Genomic DNA, 26,983 nt, shown 5'->3' with positions numbered 1-26,983 from the left:
AACAACAAAGTGAAGACTGACACATGTTGACACGCAGGAGACTTCGAAATTCGAATAGAAAATAATACAGCGACTTTAGCCAACACGCGGGCGAAACGAGAAGAGAAAAATATGTTTTCTTTGGTTTTCGAAACTCATCTTCGAATGTCTTTTTTCTAGGGGAAACTCCGGTTAAGAGCGCTTGGACTCAGTGATAAGAGATTTGTTTTGTTTTTCCTCACAAAGTGAAGATGCATACTCGAGACAAATAGAAATTCGAACAGGAAGTACTTCAGCCACCATGCGAACGAAACGAAAAGTAAAACTATCTTGTCTTTGGCTTTCGAAATTGATTTTCGAAGTCTCCAAATATTCAAAGTAAAACAATTGAATGGTTTCTTTAGAGGTAATGAACGGAAACAGTTCAATTTGCCCATTCGAAACTTTTCAAGTGTTAAATTGTTGTTATACTTTGTAAATTTACTTAAACTATTTCAGTTCTAACTATTAAGAAAATCATTTCCTCAACTAAATTAGCTCGCAAGGCACTTTATAGGCATTAAAGGGTTAATAGTCTTTTCAATATTCAACAAATTTTCGTTAATTTTCTCAAATTAAGATCACGAGTGATGGACAGTGATCGCTTTTTGCAGCTTCTCTTCATCCTCAATTGCAGAATTATAGAGCCCTGCTAAGTGGCCTAAAATGAGCACCATTTGCGGAAATTTTCTCATATTTCACGCCGAGTAAATTTACTCCCTCACTCCTCTTGCCATCAATCAAATTGAAATATAAAAACAACGTGAGAGGTCACAAATGTCTTAAGGGAATTTCTCAGGAAGACTTTGTAGAAGAAGAAGAAAAAAAACTACCAAGCAAGAAAAATAACACGAGAAAAACTCTCTTCTAATCTTTGAAAATGAAGCACAAACTGGAAATGATTGAGAACGCGTCATAAAATGCAAATTAAAAATAATAATAAAACTCTTATTGAGGTTCTCTATGTCTCAAATCACACAGTATTATTATCTTCTTTTTTTTATTCTTCAATTCAACTTGGAAATGTCTCAATTGTGTGTGTCGATGTGTGTACTGAATGATAATTCAATCAGGTAGATTTACTGTCTTCTCTTTCATTTCCATCAAAATAATTGATGGAAAATTGCCAACTAAATGTTTGTTCAATCGGAAATAGCGGGTGTGGCTTTTTATTTTCAAAATGAAATATTTCTCGATCATGATTTTTCCCTCTACTCTTCCCTCCTCATACAAAAAACTTCTCCCTTTGGCGATTTATTTGTAGCTCATAATGCAACAATTGTCGGATAGAATTCTCATCGAAGAATATTAGTCACTTACAAACACTGCAGAACATTGCATATAAAATTACAAATAATAAGTTACAATTTCATGTTATTAGTGCAACAGTAATGTGGAATATGGGTCGGTTTATATCTCAAAGATCAACACCGATCGTCGTCGTTTGGATTCTCTTTTCATTTCCATCAACACGGTATCAGATTTCCATGGAAAATAGAATAGAAAAGGTCATAGGAATTCGCAAAGTACTTGAATTCATCCGTAACTGACTCTACGAAGAAGATTCTTCAAAACCCCCAAGTCGATATCCCTCACCGTTCAGCTTCTAAGATCAAAATAGACGAAGAAACTGACAAATAACACCTAATTTTTCCTCAAAATTTCAGTTTCACTAAATTATTACCAAATTATGACTCATTGTAAAGCTAAGAGTTGATTAAAAATTTAACCTAATATCGAAGGAATTTTATACAATTGCTCTTTCTCTCTCACATCTCAATTTAAATTTGAGCAATAAAATCAACATTCACTTCTTCATATTTATATCCCGCATATTTGCACTCGAAATATTACACAAAATAGACGAGATATTTTATCGCATCATACAAAAAGAATCTCTCAAGTCAGCCAACTGAAAATGATCATAAATTGAAGAAGAAAATCAATTGGTATTGTTGTCTTCTCTTTTTCTTTGCCGAAGCCTCGGGGGCAAATGAAGTGGGAAGCTCCTCCTTCTTCAAATAAACGCACAATCACAGCTAAATGATCGTAAAAAAAAGCCAACGATTGTCATATTTGCTGTTTGGATTTATCACAGTGCCAACATTGTGGTGCTACTTGAAGGTGTTATATACATTTTCTTTGGTTGATATTAATGATAAAACGAACAAGTGTAGAGAATGTAGCTTTTGAGAGACATGGTGAAACGTTTCTGTTGGCATCAGAGTTGAATACTATCAGATTCTTACAGATAAAAGTCTAAAATGCTGAGCTGAGACACACACCAGGGGTTAAGTTCACGAGTTTATCCAGAAAAAAATAGGTTAGTTACTATTTCGATGGCTCAGAATATAAAACGAATAAATCCCGAATGGCCAACTTTACATGGGAACAATTTCAAGCTGAAATTTTACATGCTGAGTATAGGATTTTAGGAGTATAGGAATCGATACAGCAACCAACACAAATAAAAGTCGTCGAAATAATGAACACTGTTTCGTATTTAACTGTCCTCAAGTGCTTCTGCATTATCTATATTTCTTTGCGTTGGTTCTTGTCTTGACTGTTTTCCCCGAGTCCTCGCCGTAACACCACAGACAATCGTGACAGGAACCAACACAAAGAAAAATCCATTATGTAGAAACACTTGTGAACACCCATGTCCTAAAAAGGAACATGTTCAAGATAAAGATTTCCTTCTTTTCATTGTTCATTAGAATAGCACCATTATAAACTCTTATATCTATTTTAGGTAAAAGACAAACATAATTATTATTGTTATGCATTGGTCATATGAGCATTGTTGAGTCACCAGTAAGAATCCCAAATAACCTGCAATTCTTTTAAGCCAATCTCATTTTTATACTGCTTGAACTCCCCGGAAGAGCAGTATATATAATTCCTCTGTCACGCTGTTTGTCCGTCTGTTGCCTGCTCTAGAGCCCAAACGGTTAAAGATAGCGACTTTGGACCTAAAGGACCCCCCCCCCCCCTATAGGTCGACCCAAGAATCGTTAACATGTCCCTCATTTTCCCCCCACTCCTCCCCGGCCCCTTCAAAACCATGTTTTTTTGGGATTGCTCGAAAACGCGTCGTGCTATTTTCTTTTAATATGTGGATATGTATTAGAGATTACTCAGGCGGGCAATTGACTATGTGTGGAAATACCGTTGAATTATTCAGAATAACGGTTTTCCAAGGTCAAAAGTTAAAAAAGGCTCTAGAGAGCGAATTTATCAGGCAAATGGGGTCATGTTTGTGTTCGTTGGAAAGGTCTTGGGATTTCTGACAAAATTGAACAGGTTCCAATCGATTTTAAACCGGTAATGAATTGATTCATAACTGTTTTTTTTTTTAATTCGAAATTCAATCATATTAGTCCTAAGTTATTTTGGGCAATGTTTTGAGTAATTTATAAATCCGTTCAAATCGCTTGTGAACCGGCAAGGAAATGGTTATAAACCGATAAGTAATTTTTGTTCAAAAAGCAATTTCATTACTCTTAAAATTATTTTGTGAGAACCGGCAAACGGTAAATGATGTGAAAGTACATTTAAGGAATATCATTTAAGTCACGAGTTCGAGCACTTCGCGATGCCTGTGACGCTTGGCACCCTTTTTCTGAGATAAAATAACATCTATTTGTGAAGATCAATTTTTTATTATTGATTTCGAATATAATATCAAGTGAAACATTTTATATTCTGTTTATTCCAAGAGATCATACGTTTGCTAAAAAAAATTGTTGTACGACTTCTTTCAGAACGGAGGAAGTATTAAATTAATCTTCGATTTTCTTGATTTTTGGTTCTATTTTTCGTGACTTTAATGACGCAACATTTTCCAGAGGGTAACTTCTTAAGGATTTTGAGGTAAGAAAAACGTACCAAAAGGTCTTGCATGAACTAAAATTTTGAATTCTTAGTTAGGACAAAATTCAACACGAAACAACTAGTAAAACGGTTAATGTCTTGGATAACTTTTCTATGACTTTCTTTTCAATCTATTTCATCAAGTAACTTTCAATATAACAAATAAATATTATATCGATGGTACTATTCCATACTATTCTATCTCAGAAAGAAGACTTTTCAGGAGAGCCATTTGAAGTTGGAAATTTCTACTACAAAACTACGAAATCTTTGGTTCTATTTTTCGTGACTTTAATGACGCAACATTTTCTTTTTGGATTCTTCTTGGATAACTTTTCTATGTTTTTGTTTTTAATTCATTTCTACAAATATAACTTTGTAAAAAAGAACTGTTATAATGTATACACATACACTTTATTACACTTTAAGAACTCGTATCAGGACCTATTGACACCTTATTCTGAACCATTTCGAATACGAAATTTAAAACTTATCTTTATCGAAAAACATAAATTAATGAAAAACGCCATATTACTTACATTTTATTAGAGATATTAAACAAATTTCAACATTTTGACAAAAGTGTCAATAGGGGTTCCCTGTCGCAGAGGTGTTCATTTGACCCTAATGTAACAAATATCTACAAAGGATAAAACAACTGAAATAGTAGATGTCTTGGATAACTTTTCTATGTTTTTTCGTTTTTTCATTGCAATCAATTTCTCCAAATACAATTTCTTCTCTCTTCTATATCACTATCAACTCTATTCAGAGGCTCAAACAGAAGTGTAAATACTGGAAAGAAAAGAAATTCTGGAAGATAACACGTTTTTACCACAGGCTTACTGAACATTACATAAATATCGAGAAAAATCCTGTTTCTCTAAAACACTGGCAGAGCTTTAAGAAAACCAGAGAGATAAATTGGTTAAAAAAATTACCAAACTGCAGTTAAATAATCTTGAAGGAGGTTTTGAGAGAAAGAAAAAAATCTATATTTTTTTTTTTCACACTACGGAAATCTCTTTCTGGTATTTCCTCTGATGTGTGGAATAAAAATGGTGTTTTTGGGAATAAGATCAGTATTTCAAGGTTTTCCCATCGCAATTATCAATGGATCTGATGGTTGGATGGAGGAATATATAAAAATTTGTGGGTTAAATAACAAAGCAAGACAATCATTTGCAATTAGTTGAGTCGTTAATATTAATTAGCGGGAAGAGAATTAATATTCATCGACAACAATTGAGAGATTGGCATTGTCTTATACAAATTCCCTGGACAATCATGATCTCCAATACTAAATATAATCCGTGAAATTTTCTGTCTGATCCAATTAACTGGTGAATTGTTAAAGAATTCCCCTTATTGTGGGGATTTTTTTTTGGTGTACGTTATCTTTTGGTATAACGAGTTAATTCTCCTTTGAAATTCAATTGATCCACCACTCAATCAATATTCGTCATTGACGGTGCGAAAAGTTGATTTTTCTCCATTGAGAAAATCTACTCCAGAGTTCATGTTTTTTTTTTTACTTTATTTATCCATTTGCGTCCATTTTCTCAACATGGCTATTTTTCCAAGTGAATCTGTTTTACTTTTATTACGTAAAATTCACATTCTTGTTCAAACAAGACTCGTTTATATATTGTTACTTGACTTCCCATATGGGTCTTTTTAGTCTTTCTGGGTACTAAGTGAGACCGATTTGAGCTTTTGAGGATTGAGGATGGGAGAGGCAGAGATGATTGCAAGATGAACAACAAAAAAAAACTTGTAAAACGTCCATACTTAATAGACATAATAGTTGAAAAATGATGAAATTGAACAAATAGATGGTCATAGCGTTATTTAATTTAGAGAAATTACGCGCTAGTCAACACAAATTCATTCTTCGGAGATTCCTCCTTCAACCAGACAAATTTTTACCAAAGAGACAGAGAGATATCTCAAAAGTGAGTGGACTTTGGTGGATAAACAATAAGACGATGGAATTGTCAGTTAATATTTCTTAATATACCTCCCCAAATAACTCTATGTCCATTAGTACACAAAAATTCTTTCAAACTCAAAAAAAAATGAAGAAAAAAACACGAAGACAACATACAAGATTGTTCCAAGAAGGATAAAAAGTTAGTGAGTTAATTAGAAAGATGCTGAAGAAACAACCGGTACACAAAAAAAAAAAAAAAACTCAAAAACACGCGCCAAAAATTTCTCAAACATTTCAGCATATTGCTCATATGAGATGAACCATCTTTTTGCATTATAAATTTGTCAACTCTTTGCTATATAATTTCGTGACACTCACCAATTTTTTTTTGATTAAAATTTTTCCTGTGTGGAAAACAAATCATATGCCTAGCACTTTGGCGCCCTATAAAAACACCCATCATATTCCTTATGCTTTTAATTTTTTAAACTAAAAAAAAGATATCCACAAATAATTTCTTCCCATCTCTCCATCAAAATCAACCCAATGAAGAATATCGTAAAAAAAGTGGCACTAATTTATGATATGCTAGAACATAAATTACATTTTCATATATAGCCTTTTTTCCATCTCACTTCGGCCTCTTTCACCCGCAAATGTGTCACGCAAACGCTGAAAAATGACTCAAATGTTGATGATAGTGGACATTTTTTGTCCACTGAAAATCTTAAAAGAGTGCTTCTTCACCTCAGCCCAATAGCCGGAAAATTGCCAAAAGATTCTTCATTCCCGTTGATCTTTCTCCTCTTGGGCACGATCGTACGCATCACGGGAGTGCTCTATACTCAAACTCCCCATTTCCGGACTCTAATCGTCCATTTTTTTTTCTGGTTGCCCTCTCATCTTGATGCCTCTGTGATCTTCTCTTTATAGTATTTCTCGATCATCAATCTCACGAAAAGTTTCAACACGCTCACATTTATACACAAATGTTTGATCAACGAATTCCTCAAATATCATTTTAATAAACAAGATACTGTGCAATTGGGAAAGATTTCCACAGTCATCTTCTAAAATCTTTGGGGAAATAGACTTTCTTCAATAGGAAAATTGAATGAGTTTATCTAAGACATCAACCTTTCTAACGAAAATTATTTTTTGTGGATGTAATATCAAACAACCATTCAATGCTAGAACTGAAATACGCTCTTCAAAACGAACATATCAATAAACTAATCAAACAGAACTAATAAATTTTAATATATTTGATAAATTGATAAAAAGAATGTTTGTGTCTTGGATATTTGAAACGTTTAATAAAAAGAATCTTGGAATTAAAAATATTTATAATTTAGCAATAAAAACATATTATTAAAGATGATTGTTCAAAGTTGTTATATTAATTATCTGGAACTTTTTAAAACCAATCTCTTCTGTGGCAAAAGGTTCGTGTCATGGCTAAATATGTAATGAGAAAAAAAGATATTCAGCAAAAATAGTGTATCATACATGCATTTATACTGCATTTTCCTATTAAAATAGCCAATTTTTGTTCTGAGGGCACTCAATGGGTCAAGTGATAGAGCACTTAAGTGGTAGTGTTCGGATTGCATCTAGTGAGCTTCATTGCACTTGATTCCACGGGCATGGGACTGACAACCTCATCCCGTACAAGAAAAAATAATAATGCATGTCTAGAAATCCCCTTGTGGGAAGGCCTAGATCCTTCATGGAAGGTGAATATTATTATAAAGGTTAAGGTTTATTATATTATTATTTATTATTATTTATTAATTTTTGTTCTGAGCATGTCAAATTTATTTTAGAAAATTTTAAAGTAATTAATTATTTTCTAAAAAAAGGCTTTTCAGCATTGGCATTATATTAGATTGTTGGAATATTCTTACAATTGGTAAAACAGCAGAGAAAAAATCATAATAATCAATAATTCAAAATTGTAATTTTGAAGATTAAAGAACAGAAAAAAAAATTATAAATCTCTTTAAGTCAAACAAAAGTTTCTAATATGGTGCATAAATTCTTAACTTTACCTTACTAAAAATATATCATTAATGGTGATTTAAAATTCACGATTTTTATTTTATTTATATAAGGTAAAGTACTCTCACTCGACCGGTAGGGTTGTTCGGGTTTTTTATTAAATTTTTTATTTATATTTGCTATAATATTTAGCGTATAATCGGTATGATCTAACATTAATTGGTCAATTATTCTACAAATAATACGAATCAGTAACAATTTCATAGAAATTGACCATCAAACATTGAAAAATTGAGCCACCGGTTGAGTGATGGCACTTTACCTTACTAACCAAATATAATTTTTAATGACAATTTTTTCCAAAATACTTCAAAAAAACAATAGTAGCAAACTATTTCTTTTTCAAACACGAATGTTTAATAAAAAAAAATATCATGAAAAATAAAGGAGAATCGTTAAAACTATATGGGCGCTGGTTCCAGAATCGCCACAAACAAAAGTCGGCGCATTCTATAGGTACTGACATAAGATAAAAAAATTGCCAGGACTCTGGACGATAAACGCTGGGAGTCCTTGTAAAAAAAAGCCATTATCGTTCCGAAAAATCGCTGTTTTGACAACGATTTGTGCAAGAACTGCTAAAGCGTTCTTGATGAAGTTCGGTATAGGGTTAGTGTATTACTTAAACTTTTTATTTATACATACTACCCCCTTTCCCCATTCTCCATTCTGGTATCCACCATACAAAATGAGAGTATTTTACTTTATAACTCCTTTCTGAGTGGAGGTAGAAAGCTGAAATTCGGCATGGGAACAAACCTTGGGGAAAATACTTTAACCATGCATACCAACCCCCTGCTTCATCTTCCCTTCTGGTAGCATCCATATAAAATGAGAACATTTTACCTTATAACTCCTTTCTGAGAAGAGGTAAAAAGCTGAAATTCGACATGGGAACAAAGTTTAGAGAAGACTCTTTAACTAAGGATTCCATTCCCTCCTCCCATCAACCCATCTGATAGTCCCAATACAAAATAAATTCCTTCGCACAAATTGTTATTAATGCACTGAATTGCATATTAGTACGAATTCAGTAGAGAATATTTTGAGAAGCATTTCCAAACAACAAAGGGAGTGGCATGCATGAATAAAAAGTTTAAGTCTTAAACTGACTCTATACCGAATTTAATTAAGATCGTTTCGGCCGTTCTTGCGTAATTCGTTGTCAAAATAGTGATTTATCGGACGGATAGAGGCTTTTTTACAAGGGCTCCCAGCGTTTATCGTCCTGGGTCCCGGTAATTTCTTAATCTTTTATCAGTACCTACAAAATACGCTTACTCTCGTTTGTGGCGATTCCGGGACCAGCGGCCATATAATTTTAGCCGTTCTCCCTTCTAAGAAATAATTCTTATGCTCTAGAACTTTTCCTCCATTGTTTAGAACATGGGTCCCAGAACAAATGTTGTTACCTATACCAATGTTTATCCATTGACATAGGTCCCGTCCGTGGCGATTCCGGGACCGGATTTATCCATTTCCTTTTGCGTTGAATTTCCTTTAAACTCCTTCCAAGGTTATCCAAGACACAAACCACTTTAAAGCCTGAATACACTGAATTCGCAATTTGTAATTTTGTCATGTTTATAAATCAACTGTCAAAAATTTGCTTCATTAAAATCAGTAAAACTTCAAAAAAATTAATTAAATTTTACTCATTGCACTTTTAAGTATTTCTAAGTTATCCAAGACACGAATCATTTTCTTCTTGAAGTCCAAAATGTCAATTATTTTAAGATTCTATAAAAATATTTAATTACCAGCTTCTTTTGTAATTTGGTCATTTAAATGAAACACTTTGAATAAAAAGTTTAAGGTTATCGTTCATGAAATTTTAAGAATAAAGGATTATCCGAGACAAGCACTCTTTTTGACATTAAATATCAATGATTTTACAGTTTTTGATCAATTTTTTAGTCAATTTAGTCAGAATTTCATTTTTAGTAGCAGAACTACGTAATCATTCATGAATATGTGAATTCTAAAAATATTTTGATTATCCAAGACACAAACCATTTTTTACCACCAGAATGTCAATTATTTTTAATTTCCGGGTATATAATCGACTCAGACACTAATTTGCTAATTTAATTTTCACCCTGTGTTATGTATTGTTTAATCCAGTCTGTGCCAAGTAAATGTATATCTTGTGCGGGAGAAAAGCAGAAAACCAGATGCATTCCATTGAGAATACAAAATTTTCACAGCAATGTTTGCAAGAAATCTCAAACAAGACACTGCCCATGTTATTTAGTCTGAGATGGAAAATAATATTAAAAAAATATTGAAATGCTTGAGTGCATCTCTCTGTATCATATTTCATCGATCACTCATCATTTCAATAATAATTTTCATTGAGAGATACATTAAAATTAATATCAAAATTGGACGCAGATTCTGAATTGCAGAGCCAAAGAATGCTTCAGCACTGCTTTTTTCCCCCTTTCACAACTCCTCCAAATGGCAGAGTTGTGTTATAAATTGGTGAAAAAAAAGTAAAAATTTTAATGTATTTTCCTTCACGGCATCTCTCACGCTTTTTTATTATTGTTGTTGAGAGAGCATAAGATTTTTTTTTGTTTTAACACTTCAGGACCTTTACTGTGTGCGTTTTCTTGTGTGGAAATAACGTATAATGAGAAAACCGTATGGTTTCTATTTCAGTCAATATCTCAAAATAGCATTTATTTAAACACATACACTCAGAAATACAAACTCGCAGCATCCAACGAAAATTTCCTCCCTGACTCATTTGTAGGAAATTTTCGTGGATTTTTTTTTGTTCCTTTTGGCACCCAATCTATCTTCCCAAATCAAATCTCTTTTGATTAGCCATTGACTTTTGTAGAGATAAAATGAAAATCTTGTTTTTAAAAAAAAAAATAAAAAACTTACATCTGGATGCTCTTTGACTGGCACATAAACTTTCTCATTGAGTGTCATTGGTGGTCCATCGGCTTCCGGAAGTTCTAAAGGTTCCTTCTTCACGCCATTAATTTGAAACAGTGACGCTCTGACTTTTGCAATTTCTGCAACAATAGAAACATTTATCACATTATAGTGGTTGCACATTCAAAACGAAATAACAAATAATTTCGTGGAAAATCAGACAACACAGTGTAATCTTTGTATTTTTTTCAAATGAAAAATGTTGCTTATTTTTTGGGCAAAATTTTTCATACAAAACTCCCACATTGGACATTTTCTATTTAAGAATATTGTCTTGAGTAAATTATATAAGACCAAAAAAAAACCGTCAATGTTTGCTCTCTTTGTATATACAAAACGTTTCTTTTGTCTCACTCACTCTTTTTCTTCTTTCCCCCTTCATCATATTTCACATAAAGGCCATAGTAGAGAAAATTTAAATTATTTGAAGCTTCAAAAAGCAATAATATGAGCTCATTGTGTACACAGCGACAAACTCTACAAAAATCACGAATACGTCATTTTTCTGATATACTGTTCTTTTTTACTATGATACATGACACGCATTTATTTACATGTAATTTATGCTAAATAACAAAATATTGAATCACACTTAATAGCAAAACATAATAATTTTCTCATATAGTTTCACTAGAATTGTAAAGCATTTCACTTAAAGTTTGTAATACTTGCTCTGATATTACAAAAAATACAGGGTATATCGTTTGAAAAATCAATATGGCAACTCCATCAATTATTTTTCTTTAATGAAACGATTTCTTCAAATCACTGCTAAGTAGTTTAACAGATGTTTACAAATATAGTATCGTTGGAAAGGTCTTGGAATTCCCTACATTCTACGCGAGTCTATACTTTTCAAAAATCATTTATGTTTTAAATAATAGGAAGTATATTTCTTGCTACATTAGAATAGATATGACGCTGTTCTAAAGTTTTGCATAGATGGCGTTAGTTAGCAAAACACTTAAAGCTTTCGATTACTTTTAAAAATCAACTGGGTACAACACTTAGGGGAAACTGGAGCATCATCGTACACTACGATTTTTTAATTAAAAATTAGACTTCAGAGAAGGAAAACTGTATGATTTCAAAGATAGGGATGCTTGACTACTGAAGAAGTGTTCGTTACATGCCAAGTAGTTTAGAAATTAAAATCACTGTTCGGTGTATCCCAGTTTCCCCTATTGACATTTAAATGAGAGTTAATGAGACCTAGATCTAGGCACCTAGCTTAATCTTATAGGTAGTTCCGAAAATGTGCTTAAAAAACAAAAAGTATCATTTGCTAATATTTGCAATCACTCCAGAAAAATATTATTCTGTGGCATCCGAGTGGAAATAAGTAGATGGTTGGGTGAGGGTGAACTGAACTGATGTTTTATTCAAGCTATCGTTTATATACATTTGTGATCCTTTAAATAGGACCGCTACTTCATAATTCTAATGGACTTTGCATCTTATTGTGGGTCTTAACCAATGGATGGACATTATACCGTCTTTGATCTTTGTCTCATATATTTCAGGTTCATCCCAAAAGCTTATCTTTAAAGAATCACTCCAGCGATTGAACAAAAATATCCCAAACAATGATACGTTGAAATTCTCCTCAATACAGCAAAAATATAAAAGGTTCAACTTGGATCCTTCCTAAAGTATCATGATCCAAAAGGATGCTTTTTGTCAAGTGATTTTTATTTAAAGAATCACTTCTGTGACTCAACAAATCCAACAAATGATTCCGCAGCAATGATATTTTTTTAAGTTTCTCCTATTCAATCTTTTGAAGAAATTATTACTTGAGCGTATACTTCAGTAGAGAAAGTTTTAAGTAATTAACTAAAGGGAGCGCTTTGCTAAAAAGGAGATCAGTTGTGTTGTTCCAGATGCCTGGAAAAAAACTGAGAACTCAAATAGACTCATGCCCTAGGCACACTTACGACTTAAGCCGAGAGCTGACTTAGCGGAAAATTATAGAAATGAAGTTTAACCATTATTGAAAATATAATTATGCTAAACCAACTATCGGATAATCCTCAGGTCTGTCAAGGCCCTCAGGCTGATCCTCGAGAATATTTAGCTTGTAAAATTTGACAGTGAAGAATCCTCTAATTGATGATCCCAAACTCTTAATGCAGAGTTGTGTAAGAATCATTTGAAACCGAACAAACGTCAAATAAAACTTCTATGTCAATGGTCGAAACACTACCAGAATAACCTTATTTTGACGTTTATTCGGTTTCAAACGGTTCTTGCACACTCCTGTCTTATAGTGTATGATAGTGTACAAAGGGGCTCAAATTTTGGAGGCTAAGTATTCTCAAGGGTCAGGTCTATTTAGGCCTTAAGGCTGTTACGGGTGTGTTATGGGGTCATGGGTCAGAGAGAGGGAGAAGAAGGAAAGAAAGAAAAAACTTGAATTCCCGTAATTATTTGCTACGGCAGTGAGTGATCCTCTCAATCTGGGAATAGTTAGTCTTTGGGAGAATATTGAGTGTGCTGTGTCGTGAGTGGTGTTGTGAGGTGTTTTTTTTTTATTTTCAGAGAAAAGTCTGTAGGAAATTCTGGTAAGAGGGGAAAAGTGAAAGTGATCAACAGGAGCCTAATAAGATTTTTTTATCTCTTCTCCTTTGGAGAATTCGAGTGGTAACAAGGCTGTGGAGACGATTCTCTGGACAGCCTTTTTTTTAGGATAAGTTCCATTTTGCCTGTCGCAAATACTGTTCCAGGAAGTTTTCTTTACTGAAAGAAGAGTTCCTTAAGAATTCCTGTGATAAAACTCTTTTCTGCAAGAAAAGAAATCCTGCCCAGAATATTGCAGAGTTTCAAGAACCTTGGTTAACAGCAGGGACAGTAACGTAAAAGTTCTATTTAACTCCTTTGAAAGTATCAAAATAATAAAACAGAAATCCTATTTGATCATTCAGAAGTCTCGGAAAAGCTTTAAAATCAACATTTAAATTTTTTTAAGTTAATAACTTTTCTGCTAATTTTAATTAGAATATTACTTGGTTTATGCTAATTTTCTTTTACATAATTTTAATAATTTGAAAGTTCTCTTTATTATTTTTACTTATAAGATGGAATCACCCCTTCTCGCCAGTGCCTCATTTTCCGCCACTTATATTAAAATCGTAATTTTTCGATTATTTGTGAAATAACTTAGTCGTAAAATTATGTGTATCTCTACTGCTGCTTCTTATAGAGTCGAAAACCACTATTTTTTTGTTTTAAATTTAAGTGTTTGAGTTTAGAAAAATATTTTAAAAGCAAGTGCATCGAATTCAATATTTCTTACCAAATATAGTAAGTGTCATGAAACTTTTATCGAACAAAATTTACGATTTTGAATAAATAATTTGTCTATTAAAGATTTAATTATATTCGGCGAATACATAAAAAGTGTATTGAGTATTTAGTGTATTTAATGTTTCATTTTATATTATTTTTATGTAAAAAATAGCCACGGCGGAAAGTGGGAATATTCTAAAATTAATTCACCACCTGTCGCCATTGCTTTTCAGTAGGTAACGCTAACTTGACTTTATAGATTCTCAGTTGTTAAATCTGCTTTGTTTACTTTCTTCAATAGTTAAAAGTGGAGAAAATCATTTAATGTGAGTAATAATAAGGTGATCTTGAGGAAAAAAATGCTGAATGTATTCTTTGCATAATATTGCCTAAAATAATCGAGTTTGAATCTTTCCAAGTGGGTGGCGAAAAGTGGTTACAGAACTGGCGAAAAGTGGCGACGAAATGGTTATTTTTGCATTGCTAATAAATATCAGTTTTTTAGATATTTCCACGTTAAATTGTTGGACTTTTGTTTCGACGAATCTAGAGCCAATATATCTAAGAAACTTTGTGCCAAATTTGAGTTACCTGATAATAAGGGGTCAAAAGTTATAATACAGTTAATTTCATTTTTCCTAAGAGTGGCGATAAGCGCTTACTCCACCTTAAATGCAAATTGATCACTTATTTAGCTATTTTTCCTCTTACAACTTCCTCTTCTTAGTTGGAATAGTATTAATATTTTGTAATTTTCTCAAGACTCTGGTATGACTACAATAAGAACTTCGCGACCAAAATTGAGTGAAAAAGTATTAAGGATGTGTGCGTAATAGGGTGTTTCAACAAGGAAAAAAATTGTTGGCACTATTCTCACGTTGCTGTATTTGATGAGATAAGAAAGTTTTTCTTCGGCGACCATATGATAAAACGCTGTTTAGAGGTGACTGATCGACCCTCTCTGTAGAACAAATTTCTGATTTTACCGGATTTTACACTACAGAGAGGGTCGATCAGCCACCTCTAAACAGCGTTTGACCATATAGTCGTCGAAGAAAAACTTCCTTATGTCATCAAATACAGCACCGTGAGAATAGTGCCAAAAAAGTTTTTTCCTTGTTGAAACACCCTAGTGCATAAGTTAAGTTTACAGTGTTTCAGCGCCTCTAGCGGCATCCAGGTAAATGCCCAATGTTCCATTAACTTATGTTATTTTGCAAAAACTTTAATTCCATCCCAAAATGATTGCATTTGCCAGCTAGTAGCAAGAATAGTTGGAATATTTCGTGTAAGTACAATTTATAAAAAAGAAACTAAAATTACACGAATAATTTATGTAATTTAAAATCACTGTATTTTTTATTTATCACACGTTTCTTCTACCCAACTCGTCTATACTTAAGTATTCAAGTCACTATTAGATTAGTGACCAAATAGTCATTTGTCTATATTCATCATTTATTGCATTGCCAAGAGAATTTGTCTGAATTAATTTAACACGCATTGGATGGAACAAGAAATCGTGTATATGATGTCTCCACGTCCAATCGTCCACTCTGAGGTGAAAGAAAAATACACAATTTTGGCCAAAGTAACTTGGCATATATGGCGAGAAAGTGGTTTATAGAGCCACTTCAATTTTTCAGTTGTTTTGCACAATGATGCGAGAAGAGGTTAAGAGAACGACAAAAAAGACCTTTATACCAAGTACTTTATTAAATCACAACCTCTTGATCATTCTTACTCTGACCACAGAGACAAGACACAAAAAAAAATACTTCCCATCTTTAATTGAGACTTCTTTAACATCTTTATGAAAAGAACCGAATTTTTGCAGATGGAAAAACTCTTGTGGAAATTCATTAAGATCATTTGAAGAGACACAAGAGAATAAAGTAAAAGAAAGAAGTAGGGAAAATGGAAACCAGACCCAATTCCATTGTTTGGCTAAATTGCCACATCTTTGAGAAAATTATTATGAGATGAAGGTGCAAAAAAAAGAACACATAGAGAGAAATATAATCACAAAACAATACTCCAAAGAGATATTTCCGAGACTTCTATCCTAATAACGTACAGTCCACAAACAATAAGAAAAAAAAGAAAGAAATCACCATTGAGATGATGTGTTCCCTCGATCAACATGTCATAGATACCATTTTCAAAGTGCTGCTGAGTGAAATACATATTCAACAAATTAAAATACCTGTCTTCCCTATAAATTCATTTCATTTATTAACTAAATATACTAGGGAATCTCACACATGTCTACCCCTTTTCTGAATAATTCACATTTTGCCAGAAAATGCATTTTGATGCTGCTGTTCCTAACAGACAACAATTTAATACCACACAAAATTCCATCTCTTCTAAAATATTCTAATCATGAGAGAAGCCCCCGAAACGAACAACAGAATAATATGCTTGTGATAAGGTTGAGTGATTTCTCATTAATTCAACCTTCTCACACACAAATCTCTCACAATAGGATTAGACAATGAAGACACACCTTTATGGGCATAGATTTCACTTAATAACAACTTTTTTTTCTAACAAAACCTCTATACTTTTCACTTCCCTTCCAAGTTCATTTTTGTGTCACTTCAAATGCCTAATCGCTATTTTATGTCCAAGGATGGAACTATTAGGACAAGATGAATAGCTATCTTTACCTCTTCGTTCAAACTGATTTATCGCACGTGACTGCAAATGAGTGTGAAAAGTGAGTGCGAAAGTGCAAAAATTATTATTCTTCCATAGCCACAACAAAGACCATCATTCTAAATCGCAATTTCTCAATATATATATGTACATATTAGGAGCTACCCACAATTTATCTTTGAAATTCTAAGGTCAACTTGTCTTTAAAAAAATTCCTTCATCATCCCACATAAAAGATTTTTCCAATGAATTCAGATTGAATTGGCTTTTAAGAAAGAGTGATAAAAAAGTATTTCAATGTCTATAATGAGTAGAGAGAGAGACTGTTAACAGGTCCATAGTGCAGAGTGTTCCAGGTTCCAGCCATAAAACCATTTGCATATTACAAACTCAATTCTCTAAGCAAAATCAGTCTAATCTATTTTTTTTCTTACTTCTTCTTGACAAATCAATCGCAAAATAATAAAATCAAATAACTAAATTTCATCAAAGAGTAAGATGTTTCACAAAACTGGCGATTAGATGAAAGTTATATTATAAGAATAAATAGAGAAACCATAGCTTATTCTAAGGCCCTAAATAGACTCAGACTGATCCTCGAGAATATTTAACCCGTAGAATTTGATGGTGAAGGGTCAGGTAAAGAAAATTTATGCACAGAATCTCAATGTATAGGGTAAGTGTGCCAAATTCCGGCCAGCTTGCAATTTCGGCCACCTTTTTTGTTCCTCGAATTTCCATGAACTTTTAGATTTTACGTACTCTAGAGATTATACAATGCAAAAGAATAACAAAAAAATGTAGCTTCGACAAACGAGATGACGTGAAAAAGGCATTGGAAGAATTCCCGAAGGGCAAGGAAGTATGAGAATGAAGGTGGCCGAAATAGGGCACCAAAGCTATGTCTATATTTTCATTCATTTTAAAAAGTATTAAGAATGATTTTAGAATAAATAAATACGGTAAACTCTTTACAAGGTTCCAAGCAACACTCTTTCAGAAGAAAGGATAAAAAAAAATCAATTTGAATTTAAAATATTACATTTCAAACTTTAGACTTTGACGCTTGCATGCAACTATGCCGAAATTTGGCACACTTACCCTAATCCTATAAGTCTTCATTATTTAATTACAAAATTTTATGGAATAATTTTTCTCGAAGCAACTGAATATTTAGGAATAGATATAAAATCTGTAAGGTAAAGTGCCCTCGAGTCGATCGGTTCCTCGACTCAACCGGTGGTCAATATTTGAATGTTTTAATGGTGAATGGTTAGATTCACCATGGTTAGATTTAATGGTTAGTAGATCATACGCCAAATATAATTGAATAAATAACTCTACCGGTCGAATTGTGAAACCGGTCGACTTGAAGGCACTTTACCTTACAAAGATATTTTAATGTATTTGTTGTTAAGAAATACATATGAGAACAGGCCTAGGCCTTTTATCTGAAACTTTTTTATACAATGAGGGATATACTTCAGTTGAGAAAATAGTTCACTACATTGAAGGTGAGGTAGTTTCACGTGGCTTTGTTGGAAGTTCAGTTTTTAGTTACTCTTAATTTGCAATCTAAAAAGATGCAACACAGCTCCTAGAACTGGAATAAAACTAACTAGTGATTTGTTTATTTATAATATACGGATATACGCAGCATGATTGCTAAATGTAGTTAATTATTCTACGTTCTAAGTTACAGGAGTAACTGGCATTTCACTTGTAAAAATAAAAGGATCAAATTGATCCAAATTTTATCCTGTTGCAAAGGATCACTGAAATCCGAAAAAGTTAAAATAATATTCCGGAAATGTTTATTTTACCCTGCAGTATTGATGCAAAATCGGTCTAAATATTACCCTTTTTAGGTGTATTAGGAGTTAAAGTTACCCTTTTTCATGTTAATTTTACCCTTAAAAAGGTGTAAAATTAAAAATGTTGATATATTTTTTCACCTAAAAATGTTAAAATTATGAGGAAAAAAAGTTCAACGCACCCTCTTCTTTTTTCTCAGTGTACGAAGTCAATATAATTTTACCCAAAATCAACCACTGGCTTTTCTAAAATATTGCAGAATGAATGAGACACCCTGTGTAATATAAAAATTTAAAATATATTTGCATTTGTATTGGTGACTTTATAACAAAATCGTAGTCGGGAAGTTTAGAACTATTTCTTTTTATTCCCAGAATATATTGAGATAATTCAAAATGAAATCAATAACTTTTCTCATAAGAATTTAAATTATTTCTAAAATTCAAAAAGTACAACGTATGAATGTTTCTTTTTATTTATTTCTTCTTTTTAATATGCTGAGGAGTATTTTGATAATTTTTTTAATTAAAAAAACCAAAGGGAGTAATACATTTTAATTATGTTGTAATGCAATTAGATTTAACAATTTGAAAATTACCAATTAGATTAAAATTTGACAATTATTTTATATTGAATTTTTATTTAATTAGGGCAAATGTGCCAAATTTCGGCATAGTTGCATGCAAGCGCCAAAGTCTCAAGTTTGAAATGTAATATCTTTAATAGAAATTGATTTTTTTTATTCCTTTTACTTAAGGAGTGTTGCTTAGAACCTTGTAGACAATTTATCGTTTTTATTTACTCTAAAATCATTCTTAATACATTTTAAAATGAATAAAAATGTAGACATAGCTTTGGTGCCCTATTTCGGCCACCTTCATTCTCATAGTTCCTTGCCGTTCAGAAATTCTTCCAATGCCTTTTTCACGTCATCTCGTTTGTCGAAGCTACATTTTTTGTTATTCTTTTGCATTGTATAATCTCTAGAGTATGTAAAAACTAAAAATTCATGGAAATTTGAGGAGCAAAAAAGGTGGTCGAAATTGCAAGCTGGCCGGAATTTGGCACACTTACCCTACATTGTTTTGGATTTTCAATGAAAAAATGTAAAATAAACAATTTTATCATAGATTTGAGAATCATAAGGTCATTTTATAGGAAATACCATCAACATTTCTTCTGTACATTACTCCTAAAAACAATCTCAAGAACTTATTCATCCTCTAAATCTCGATTTTCACTCTAATTCCAACCAGATGGGAGGAAATTGTGTGAGAAGGGGAGAAAAACGCCAAAGAAATTTCAATGCAGAGACTGGGAAGATAAAATGATTGAAAAATCTTTTATGGTTTTCAAACATTATTTTTTTTCTTCATCTCTATCTCCTTCAAAGTCTCTCTCTCTCTCCCCTTCATCTATTATTTCAACCCACCCAAATGTGACATGTAAATTTTATTACAAATGGATTTAGTTCAATTGTATCACAAATGAGGAGAGAAAAAATGTACTATTAAGAAAAAAGAAGAATATGTGACTGGTTTTTTTCTTTTTGGGAAGTCAATGGCAGAATTGTAAATTCTAGAATGAAAAAATAATTTTAATGTTTGTGAGACAAAATGGACAAAACTTAAGACATTTTTTTTGTTAATTCAAAAACCCAAAGTTGAACAATAATACCCAGAGAAAATCGAGAGAGAGTGAACTAGAGAAAAAAAAGTCCGTTGAGACTTGTGGGAGTCTATTTTTGGAGGCGCGAATGAATTTTCTTCATCTTCAACAAACAACCAACTCATGAAATTCTCGTTCATTTTAAAACATCTTGTTATATATTTAAACTTTTAGGTAATTTTCTTCACTTATTTTCTTCGCACCGAGAGAAACTGACTCAATAAACTCTGTACCATTTTTGTTATAACCCTCTTTCACATTTTTTTTCACTCATTTTCATTGCTCGTCTATTTTTGATGTATATTTTAAGTTTGAAACATTTTTTTTTTGGAGAAAAGAAAAACACACATTTAATTGAGCTTACAAATTATTATTTGTCTTTTTGTAGAGTTCATGGGCGTGCAATTGCTTTCAATAAGTATCTCATCTCTTGTAATCTAACATCTCTCATCTGACATTTTGACACGATCGCGAATTAATTGCCGATTAAAGGTCAAAAAATCAATTGGTAGTTTAATGTTTTAGCATCCTATTAATTATTGGCCATTAATCATTGTGGGTGTTGATGAATAAAGTGCACCTTAAGGCTTGGTGACGATAAGTTATTCAATCATTTTATATGTGCATTTTCTTCCACACCAACTCCATCAAATGATAAACCATGAAGTAATCTCCAATCAATTTGCAACACTTTAATGCATTCATCGTGATCATCTGCGTGGTATTAAAGTAGGTGAAAGTGATTTTCAGTAACAACTTGCACCTTTTTCTAGACAACAAATTGCAAATATATTGGCTTGCAAAACAAGAATGCTTCATAAGTTGATAAAATTCCCTATTGAAACTGATATCGCGAATTTGATCACTGAGAGAAATCCGAAAAAGTTAAAATAACATTCCGGAAATGTTGATTTTACCCTACAGTATTGATCCGAAATCGGTGTAAATATTACCCTTTTTAGGTTATTGGGGGTTACAGTTACCCTTTTTCATGTTGATTTTACCCTCAAAAGGTGTAAAATTAACATTAAAAAATGTTGATATATTTTTACACCTAAAAAGTGTTAAAGTTATGAGGAAAAAAAGTTAATCGCACCCTCTTTTTTTCTGAGTGATGATACAGGGGCGCAACATACAAATTCTTTTTTTTTTTTTAAATATTTCCCTTTTCCCGACTAACGTAAGGTAAGATATTACCAGCGTGATGTTGTAACATGCATTTCTCAGAGCATTGCCCAATGGCATAGAATAAGTCCTTAATAAGTACTTATTAAGCCCTTAATACCGGCATTATTGGAAGGAAGTGGTAACATCTGGTGGAAAAAAATGAGACCATACAAACATAACCTCAAAATGTTATTAATTGCTTGTGGTCATTTATTTACAATTTTTTTTAATCCTTTAGTGATAAATTTATAAAAAGTGATAAATTGATCACTAAAAGCTCTCCCTAATCTGGGAATTTAATTTTCCCGACAAATTCCCAAATTATATTAAAATCATATCGTCAACTTGCGAAACGGAAGCATAAATTTCCAAAAGAGGGAAATTATGCACCTTTAAATTGGTGTAGGTTTAAAATTTAGCTTGTTAAACCAATTGTAAAGCTAAATTTCAAAGGTGCCCCACTTTGCCCTAACTATCCTATATTCTTTTAAATTACCATTTACAGTGTGATTCGGTTGTGTAAACTAGCCGCAAGATTCCCAAATTTCGATGAATCTTCTTTGCAATCCCTCAAACGTATATACTGGAAGTGTGCACGTTCCCTTGTTGAGCCCTCCTATAACCGATCGTTCTAGGGTGGAATCACCACTTTTCGCCAGTGCTCCACTTTTCGCCACTTATATTGAGATCGGTATTTTTCGCGATTTGTGAAATAAATGAGTCTCTAAGTTACCTGTATTTTTACTTCTGCTACATACAGGGTCGAAAAAAAATAATTAATCGTTTTGGATTTACGATTTTAAGCATTTTTAGAGTAATATGTTAAGCAAGTGTATCGAATCCAATATTTCTTACCAAATATACTAAATAGGTGTCATCAAATTTTCATCAATCAAAATACACTTTTTTGGATAAGTCCATTGAATATATAATTACACTTGTGGAATACATAAAATTTGTATTTAGTTAATTAATATTTCATTTTATATTATTTTTACATAAAAATGAGGCATGGCGAAAAGTGGTAATATTCTGGAATTGATTTACTACCTGTCGCCATTTCTTTTCAATAGGCGACACTAACTTCACTTCGTAGATTCTCAGTTGTCAAATCTGCTTTGTTTACTTTCTGCGATAGTCTAATAATTTGATTTCTCAAATAAAAGCAAAGAAAAATCTTGTAAAGTGAGTAATAATAAGGTGATCATGAGGAAAAAGAATGCTGAATGTATTCCTTTTATAACATTGCCTAAAATAATCGAGTTTGGACCTTTCGAAGTGGGTGGCGAGAAGTGGTTACAAAACTGGCGAAAAGTGGCGGCAAAGTAGTTATTTTTGCATTGTTAATAAAAATCAGTTTTTGAGTAGTCCAGCATTAAAATGTGGGACCATTATTTTCACGAATCCAGAGCCAATACAGTCGAGATCCTCAAATTTGAACGACGGTTGAGTTTAAAATGTAAAATTTGAGTTTATGTGAAGAAAGATTTGCGTGAAGTCTGAATTAGAACTATTTTCCTCTGGTGTTTCTTCAATATTATCGTATTATATTAACTTCCGCAACAAATTCCATTTCTTTAACAATAAATTACATTGATAAATATTCTCTAAAATTATCTATTAAATTTGGGAAAGTGCATTTCACATGAATTCCGTTACGTTTTTGAAAATATTGTTCAAATTTGAGGAGTAAGAAATGTCATCTATACCCCAAAAATGTTCAAATTTGAGGAACTCTACTGTACATCTAAGCAATTTTATGTCAAATTTGAGTTACCTTGTAATAAGGGTTCAAAAGTTGTAATAAAATTAATTCCTCTTTTTCCTAAACTAGGTTTTTTCAGGACAATTTGTCCTTCCGACGCTCACCGGAAGGAAAAATAGTCCTGAAAAACCTAGCTCAGTTACACCACCGTCGGCTATCCCATTATTCTTTTTCCTAAAAGTGGCGATAAGTGGTTACTCCACCCTATCGATTTCTGCTTCCAAATTCATCTAAAACACTTTTCTTGAGAGATTTAAGGACAAGAATAGTTCCTAACAATATTCATTTTACCAATTAGGCAAGTGGCTTTTTTTTAGTTATTCTTAGAGAAATAAAATAGTCTGATCAATTTTTAAAAATGTATCATAAGCATTAAAGTAAGTACTTAAAAAGTCCTAGGTGGAAAGTCCTTAATTAAGTACTTAGTGTTAAGGCTGAGCCGTGCCATTTTATTTTCACAACCCGGCACAACGCGCTGACGTTTGTCTCGTTTTCCAACATATTTTTTAAGCAGTTCTGGAACTCCTTAAAATTAAGTCATTGAGTACTTATGACGTACCTAATAAGTACCTAATGAGTTAGCCAATTTGTGCCTCTGTAATATCAAATGAGCAATATAGAGACTTATAGGGTTATGAGAAAATCCTTCATCAGTTAATTGTTTATTGTTCTACTTCTGTACTGGATGATTTGTCTTCCTTTTATGTCTCTCAATAACCCATTTGTGTCACTCCATAATGAAAAATAGAACATCAGCGATGGAAGATTAAAGAAAAGAAAAATGTATAGATATCGTGGAAAATTGCGCAAGAAATCATGAGATGGAGGAGGAGATTGTGTATAAAAAAAAAAATTGGCACAAATTTCCTATTTTGTCCACAAAATCGCCTCTTGAGAACGCCTCCATCATCAATATTTTCTCATCATTGGATCTTTAATAACAATTTTCAAGAAAAGCTCAATGAATCAATTGCGGAAGATTTGACCCCAAAAATGGTGCTCTGTCTTAGCCTCGAGGGACAAGAAAAGTTGCTCTGAGGAATATTTGTCGTATTGAGAAAACCAACCAAAAAAAAAACACACTCACGACAATATTCATTGAGATGCTGCCCAGTCACTCAAATTCACAAGAAACTCCTTTGCGTCACACGAGACTTGTTTTTAAATACTTTTAAAATCAAACACCCGATTGCATTTTGGTGTCCTTTAACCCAGAATTGAACAAATTTTCCCAAAATTTTCACCACCAATTGATCTTTCACCCCCAAAGAGAATCCCTGAAGTGATTATCAATGCCAAAATCCATCCCAAATTGATGAAAAACCAGGGAAAATCCATCAGATGGGGAATTTGTGAAAATTTTTGTATAAAATCGTCTGGCGTTGTATTTAATTCCAACTTGCCTGTATTATTTCACTCACTCATTCACAATCTATCTATATATATTGTGAATATTGTAACATAGCATTTATTTACAAGAAAAACACACAAAAGCGACTTCTCAAGAGTGCGTCTTATAAAACTCTCACGGCAGTCATTTTTATTGGGTTACACACGCTTTATTGTTGTTTTTATTATCTTTTCTCTCTTTCTCCATCTCTTATGTACTTTTTCTCCTTCTTATATACTTCTTTTTTTATCTTTTGATTCAATATTATAATTAACTTTTACTCAGAAAAATTGGTTTATTTATTTTTTATTGCTTAAGCTCAAAGAGAGAGTAATTGTATATAATCCCTCGATTTTGTGATATCAATATAATCTCGTCGAACCCCCCATGAATGAAATTTTCTGGAATAGGTATCAAAAGGGCAATTCATTGTTATTTTTTTGAATCAATAGGGCTAGTAGGCTTGAGAACACGGGAACTCACGAAGAACCCTCGGAAAGGGAATCATCTAGAAACCCAGGTAACCCAAGCAAACGTTACAGATGTTCAGGAACTCTAGAAACCCGAGGAACTTACAAAAACTTAAGGAACTTAAGATGTACTTGAGGCACCTAGAGGACCTAAAGAAGGTAAATGGAGCACGGGAAATTCAAAATCCTACGAGGGATTTCAGGAATCCAAGGAATCTGAGGAATCAGTATAGAGGAACCCATCAGGAACTTAAGAAACCTACGAAGAACATACGGAGCCTTGTAAAATCTTACAACTTTAGGTAGCTCATTTTGAAATTTTAAGTGAAATGACGCGTTGTTGCCTCTTCGTTTCTTCATACTCAAACTTCTGAGAGGGAGAAAGAAACCAGTAATCGGACTAGCAAATACGATAGAGCCATTGAAAAAGCGATCGCAGCGCCACAAAGGATACAATACAAAAAATTGAGTCTTTACGAGACTTTAGATCTAAAGACAATGATAAAGCTTAAGCTTCCTTTCCAGAGGAGCTGATCTTCTGAGCATAAACGACAGTTCTCGTATTGCACTTTCGAGTACATTTTCTAACAATCGTCCCATCAGTGTTGCTCGCATGAATTTTATCCTTACGTGTAAAAATCTCATTTTGGTGTAGTTTCTTCATGAGATTTCGTATGTTGTGAAATTTTCACGTTGCAACACCACGATTTAAGGTACTCAATGGGTCAAGTGGTAGAGTACTTGCTCTATGATGCAAGTGCCTCGGGTTCGAATCCCCTTTACGTCACCAGAAATTTGTCTGGCGTTAAAGGTGTTCGGATTGCATCCAGTGATCTTCACTGTACTTGATTTCACGGGGCATGGGACTGACAGCATCATCGCGTATAAGAAAAAATAATAATGCATGTTTAAAAATCCCCTTGAAGGCCTAGTTCCTTCATGGAATGTTATGCCATTATTATTATTATTATTATGACCACGATTTATTGTATTTTTCTGCATCTTCTGGTTTTACACAAGACAATCAGTTCGTCAAAAACGATCTTGTATCACTTCTGCCAAAAAATGCGACCAGTTTTAGTGTAAATTTTTCCCTGTTTTCGTACAGATTTCACGAGATATCTCCGAAATTACGTAGGTTGCCAATTTGGGGTTTTCGGTTGCCTATTCTATATTTTAATTGGCTTTTATTTTGTATTTATATTTTTGCTAATTCATTCTACAATGACAGAAAACACTGAATAAACTCCAAAGTTTTTTCGGCACGTTAGAAACATATGGGAAACATAGGAAACGTCATGCCCCTGACTTCTGCATACGATTTTTCAAGAATGAACGCGCAACCACGCCTACATGACGTATTTCTAAACCGATTTCAATAAAATTAAATTTGTTTGAAAGGTCTTTGATTCTCAGTTAAATCAGAACCGGTTCAAACTGATTAGAAGTCGATAGTCCTATTTAGAATTATCGCATAAAATCGGTTATAAACCGGTTAACATAAAAAGTTGCAAGTAAATGTCCGGATTCGATATTTTGACGCTACGCCCCTTGATTTCAGGAAACAACTTTTTTTTTACCCAAATAAACATATGAATCGACTTTCAGGGCATACCATCGTACTCTCAAACACGAAAAAAAGATTGTCTCTCTCATCGGCCTCGATAAATTTTGCACGATCGCGATCTTCTTCACCCTGTTGCTTTTTAAAAAATGGAATTTATTAATTGATTTTCTGTCCATAAATATTGTTTTTCAGACCAATTTGATCAGTGGCTGTGTCGCCAGAGTAAAAAATCACATTGGGGAGCACCTCAACAAATTAATTTTCTGAATGAGATATACCAAATACACATCTGAATATTTTTGATTTTTTTGTGTGTGATCTACAATAACAATAAAATAATTTAATATACGAAAATCCA

At 32.8% G+C, this 26,983-nt stretch overlaps 1 protein-coding gene across 4 annotated transcripts in view; it reads right to left on the bottom strand.

Moving 5' to 3' along the window:
• The window catches only part of LOC129798513 (protein held out wings), an 82,291-nt gene that overhangs the window by 39,655 nt on the left and 15,653 nt on the right, over positions 1-26,983 (bottom strand). For all 4 annotated transcript variants that reach the window (XM_055841711.1, XM_055841712.1, XM_055841709.1 and 1 more), the window contains exon 2: positions 10,781-10,914. In XM_055841711.1, the coding sequence (XP_055697686.1) occupies positions 10,781-10,914 (134 nt within the window). The remainder of the gene's footprint in view (positions 1-10,780; positions 10,915-26,983) is intronic.

This window comes from Phlebotomus papatasi, chromosome 1 (genome assembly GCF_024763615.1).
Source record: "Phlebotomus papatasi isolate M1 chromosome 1, Ppap_2.1, whole genome shotgun sequence".
In the NCBI taxonomy this organism is placed as follows: Eukaryota; Metazoa; Arthropoda; class Insecta; order Diptera; family Psychodidae; genus Phlebotomus; species Phlebotomus papatasi.
The sequence above is the reverse complement of the archived record's forward strand: the minus strand, read 5'-3'. Positions and strand labels throughout refer to the sequence as shown.